Raw genomic sequence first — 5,702 nt, 5'->3', positions numbered from 1 at the left:
AGCCGCGACTCGTAAGAAAAATACTCTCATCCAGCAGTGGATTGAATAATATGGGGATGGATAAAAACATTTGAGCGTGTTTGTGATGGTTTTTTTTTTATTGCAATAACAGAGAGAAAAATGAACACAGGCGCACGTTGGGGCCATCACGTTGACTCTGAAGAAAGTGGGAATCAGCCAGCAGCTGTGATTTTACATCGCCGCGGTTGAGCCAGATGATTGCGTCGGGAGTAGCGAAGAGGCGAGTCGCTGCTGTGTGTATGTTGGACTTCTGGCGCACCGAACGTAGTGTTTTGACGCCCCCCCCACGCACCTCCGCTTAAAGCACGGTTGTCTCCATACGGTGCGAAAGAAGTTCAACGTGCTAATGGGAGGTGCGGGTGGATTCCGCTGCGATTATTCCTCCTCCGTCTTTGCGAACCAGGCGTCGAGTCGCTCGCTATGCGTCTCATGGTGACGACGCTGGTGACCACGACAATCGCACATCGGGAGAGCTTCCAATGCTGCGTCGAGTATCCGTCCGTGGCCGAGACTGGTGAATGAACAGCAGCCCGAGGTCTTCATCTCGAAAGTGTTACAGACAGTCGCTGTTGATGAGATGATGACAACATATTCTTGGTTCTTTCGGTAAAGTCACGTAGAAGGTGAATGATAAAATAATATGAATATTTTTTTAAATATATTTTTTATATTTATATTATTTTATTATTTCCCTTATACGTGACTTTACCGAAAGAACCAAGAATATGAATCCCTGCAGTCACGAAAACTTTAGATAAAAAATGATGACAACAGTTCGTGAAGAGTGATCTATGTTTTTTGTACGTATTTTTTTAATGGGTAATTACCGTCAATATTAATGTTAACAGAATAATAATATTGACAACATTATAATTTGCGTCTTGAGCCTTAGGCACGCTCACGCCTTGAACATTCACTTATAACTGAGTAGCGAGTAGCAGTCCCTGCATCGTACACCCTGCAAGATCGTTGTAGTAAAAAAAACAGTTTTTGTTCAAACATTTATGCAATTAAGATATGTCCTCGTCTCGTACGCGTAGAAGTTGAGAGCTAATGAACGAGAGCAGAAAGTACGGCTGACTGAAGGCACACACACGTCGCTTCATCACTCGTTCAGTCCGGCGCTGAACATGTGTTTGAAGGGTGCGTGAACTTGACTGCGCCACGGCCTCGCCTGGTATGCAGGAGGTCGTGGGTTTGATCCCGACCCTGACGCCTGCTGCTGCTGCTGTAGTATATTTGGAGTTTGCGTGTCTCTCTCTCCACGTGGTGGCGTGGATTTTTCTCCGGGTCCTCCGGTTTTTCCCTCCGCATTTAGAAACACGCGTTTAGAGTATTCGGCTGCTATAAATGTCCACGTGATAAGCCACTTGGCTGAGCTATCATTTGTGGCCAGGTCGCTTCTGAAGAAAAAGCTACATAGCTCAGTGGGCCTCATCTGATGAAATAAAATTTAGTTTAATTTATATATTTTTTAGTTTTTCAGTGGTTAGTGAACTGAACTCTGTGAACTTAGTCCGTTTGCCGGCGACGGATAACATCAGCGGCAAGTGCTATCTGTACCAGTCCTGGGTCTACCCCCCGCCACCCAGTGGGCCTTACCTGGTAAAATACAAACAAGTTTGTGCTTGATCACTTTTGCTGAGCTACAGGCCCACGCGCCTAAAACTCCGAGCGGCCTGTAACAAACAGCACTTGTTGAAGGTCGCGTAACAGATAAAGAGTTCATACTTTACGTTGAAAATTAAGCAAGGTTATAAGAATTTAGGGCCGGGGGACGAGGGGAGAGGTGATACGAGGGGGGTGGAGTGCACACGACTGTACGAGCAGTGGTCATAAAATGCTTAAGAGTACATGAACACTGTGGGAGCAAAAGGCGAGAGAGAGAGAGATGAGGACGTCGTGGTGGGGGTCGTGGAGGGAGGGGAAGGTTCGCGTGAAGACGGCAAAAGACAAGCGCTGGTTGTGGGGGTGGTGGTCGAGAAAGGGGAGCGGCTCAACCCCACGTAGTAACAGCTCACGTCACGGATATTTAAATGCGCCGCTATATAAACCCGCGCCACGGGCACGCTCTGCTGCGCAACTCGTCCCACGGTCTCGCAGCAGCAGCAGCGTGCGGCGCCACTGGAGGACACTCGGCAAACGTCAAATAACAGCTAACTGAAGCTGCCGAGCCGCCGATCTGCAAATCGGAGCCACCAAGCCCCTCCTTCGCCAGTTGGTTCGGGAACTAACTCCCATCCCTACCCCCACCCCATTCATCACCACCACCAACACCACCAACACCGTCAAGGCGACCAGGAGCAGAGAGAGTGAGGAGGGCTTTGCTGAAGACGTTGGGAGCACGCCGTGCGTTCATCGTCGAACGCGCAACGGTGTCGAGACCGCCCAGCTCCCCCACGCACGCTGCTGTATCTGGGCCGGAGCGCGCGATAACAAGCAGCCACTGCCCTCGTCGCCTTTGGACTCCCACAACGACAACCACCAAACGAACAACATCAACGCTTCAAAATCGACCGTGCGATGGAAAGCGCCAACTTCTACCCGGACCTCGACAGACCGTTCCTGGGCAAGGGCTTCTGCGTGTCGGGGTCGGGTCTGCAGGCGGACGAGGGCATGGGCAGTGACCTGGGCGACGCGTACGAGCACTCCATCGACCTGAGCTCCTACATCGAGCCCTCGTCGTCCGCCGGGCCCGGGATCGAGCTGTACAGCGACGAGCTCCTGGCCGAGTTGTTCGCCAAGTCGGGAGAACACGGAGGAGCCGCAACCAAAGCGCAAGCGTCGGCATACGACTACCTCTACCCGCTGCCATCGCTGCAGGTGCTCCCGGCTCTGCAAGCGCAGCACCAGCTCTTCGCTGGCTGTGTCCCGCAGGTGACCGACTCCAGGTTAGAGTCCGTCCACCACCACCACCACCAACATCAGCAGCAGCAGCAGCATCATCAGCAGCACCAGCAGCAGCAGCAACATCAGCAGCAGCAGCAACATCACGCGGTTGCGAGCGAATCGCGCGCATGGATGAAACGCGAACCCGGGGAGGTGCACGGCGCGTGTCTGAGCAAGCAGCGTCAGCAGCAGCAGCAGCAGAGCTCCAAGTCCCAGAAGAACTGCAAGAAACTTCTGGACAAGGGCAGCGACGAGTACCGGCTGCGGCGGGAGAGGAATAACATCGCGGTGCGCAAGAGTCGCGACAAAGCCAAGCGCAGGTCCCTGGAGACCTCGTCCCGGGCCATGGAACTCTCGAACGAGAACGACCAACTGAGGCGCAGGATCGACGAGCTCGTGCGAGAGCTGGGGACGCTGCGAGCTCTCATCACCCGCCTGCCCGATTCGGCGCTGCCGCCGTCGGTCGTGGGCGGTCGGGAGTCTTGACGGATCTCTGGGCCCATCGACCGATTTGACCGAGCGAGCGAGCGAACGAACGGCAACCGATGACGTGAGGTCGCTTTTTGAGTGTGCGAATTTGTTTGTTGCTGCGTTGACTGCTCCTTGCGTGTTGTCGGCGCACGCACGCGCGCGTGTCTCTCTTTCTCTCTCTCTCTCTCTTGAATAGCCTGGTGTGGTTGTGTAAGTAGCAGTGCTGCGCAGAGATACAAAGGCGGCCGGGTGTGGTCCTGGCCACCCCCCTCCGCCTCCTCGCGCGCCGTGTCGGGCTCTTACTCGGTGCTCGCTAACAGCACTTGCCCCAACCGTTTACGGAGGCTACACGGACTTTTGTTGTATGTGTGTTTGACCCTGTATGTTATAGCGAGCACGTGTTTCAACTCGCCTCCGTGTTGCAACGATATTTGTGCAGAGTATACATATTGGGAGTGTGACCGTCGATTGTTGTTAAGTCTTGCGACGAGCGAGTTCACGCATCGAGTCGCGTGTGTGCAGAGCCGACGTTGTTCCAGTTTGTCGGGGATATTTGGTAAAGGAGAGCAAGTGACAGAAACAGAATATTTATACTGGAGGAATCCGATGATGTCCAGTTATGCTGATGGGATAGGTAAAACCCCGCTCAAACGAGACCACACAATTATAGACAAAATAATAATCGATTGCGTGCCCATTGATCCATCGAATCTCCGCGACACGTGAACATCGTTACAACGCCTAATCTATCAACACCGTGGATGCATTGCAGAGCAAATACAAAGATCACCCGTATAGCCTTCAACGGACTTGGTGCAAGTGCTGTTAGCGAGCGCTAATCAAAGATCGCATCACGCCCGACCGCCTTTGTCCCCCCCCCCCCCCCGTGCCAGTGTTTACATGCCGCGCCAGGCTAACTCATTTATGGCTGAGTCGACCTAGAGGAGGCCCAGGACAGGTTCAGAATATTCGTGACCGACGTTGGCTGTGAGCACCAGTCGAACTCGGCTGGGCCGGGCTTGGTGGCGCAGTCAATGTGCATGCGCAAAAGACAAAGGCAAAGATGCCTCCCCTCCGCATAGCCTTCACATACTTTGGGGGCAAGTGCTGTCAGCGAGCAGCATCACCTAGCAAGGCCGCGGCACGGCACGCGAGGGGGTGGGTGGCCAGCACCACGCCTGGTCGCCTTTTATCTCCCAAGTGGCGATGGGTTTTTTTTTTACACCGCACCAACCTAGAAACACACGCACGCACATACATGCGCATGTGTGCGCACACGTATGTGTCAATATGCGTATGTGCATACGTGTAATACGTGTGCGTATATGCATACGTATTACACATAGATACATGCGTGTGTTTATACATGCAAAGACAAAGATCCTCCGTATAGCCTTAACAGACCTATAGGGCAAGTGCTGTTGGCGAGCACCTAATGAAGGCCGGAACGGTACATGAGTGGGTGGGTTGCCAGCACCACGCCCGACCGCCTTTGTCTCCCCAGTGGCGATGTTTACTACTCGTTTTGAGGCTGAGTCGACCTAGGTGGTGCCCAGGACCGGTTCAGATAATCGCCACTGGTTCATACATACAGGCACACACACACACATACGCCTACACACTCTCGAGATGGTGCCTTAAATAACTTTATTATAATTGTGTTGTGTGTGTGTGAAGAAGATACTTGCCGCGGCCGTGCGATCATCATCCACTCCGGGGCCTCTCATCTTCGTCTCGCTCGCCGCGCCGAAGAGCGTGGGCGTTGAGGCACCATCACTCACTCGGGGCAGGTGTGGTCGTAAAGCTGGCGACACACTTCTGAGAACAGGCAGGGTATAGGCATTATTTATACTAGAGGCTATGCCTAAGGAACTAAGAGACACACATACATACACACACACGTGTGTATGTATGTGTGTCTGTGTGTGTGTATACAGTGAATTATCGTCAAACAAAACCCTGCCAGCTTCACGACTCTACACGGCGTGGGCAGGGAGGGGAGCCTCATCCAGCAGTGGATAGAGTATGCAACGTGTAGCTGTGGCCATGGGAGCCGTGGGTTTACACTACGTGAGGAGGATTAGGGGGTGTGTGTGTGGGGGGGGGGGCTATCTGACTACAATTGTGGGGGGGGGGGGTGATTATGAATGTCTCGGATTTTCGTCGTTCTGATTCCCAATCCCGTCGGCTACAGCGCCCCTCCTACTGAGAGTGACGTCACAATGATTATTGTGACGAGTTTATTGAGCGACATCGATGTCATTGCTCCATTTTTTTTTTACTATTGAGATAGATTGATGTCGATTGGCTTCATATTTCTT

The 5,702-nt window shown here is 52.8% G+C and overlaps 1 protein-coding gene across 1 annotated transcript; it reads left to right on the top strand.

Moving 5' to 3' along the window:
• Window positions 1-2,139: 2,139 nt before the first annotated feature.
• On the top strand, window positions 2,140-5,450 carry LOC144942167 (CCAAT/enhancer-binding protein delta-like). Its single transcript, XM_078868926.1, has 2 exons — window positions 2,140-3,460; window positions 5,059-5,450. Exon 1 carries the CDS (start codon window positions 2,545-2,547, stop codon window positions 3,394-3,396), a length of 852 nt encoding a protein of 283 aa, XP_078725052.1. The 5' UTR covers window positions 2,140-2,544; the 3' UTR covers window positions 3,397-3,460; window positions 5,059-5,450.
• Window positions 5,451-5,702: the final 252 nt, after the last annotated feature.

Source organism: Lampetra fluviatilis, chromosome 26 (assembly GCF_964198595.1).
Source record: "Lampetra fluviatilis chromosome 26, kcLamFluv1.1, whole genome shotgun sequence".
Classification (NCBI taxonomy): Eukaryota; Metazoa; Chordata; class Hyperoartia; order Petromyzontiformes; family Petromyzontidae; genus Lampetra; species Lampetra fluviatilis.
Note: the sequence above shows the minus strand (reverse complement) of the source record. Positions and strands in the feature narration are given on the sequence as shown.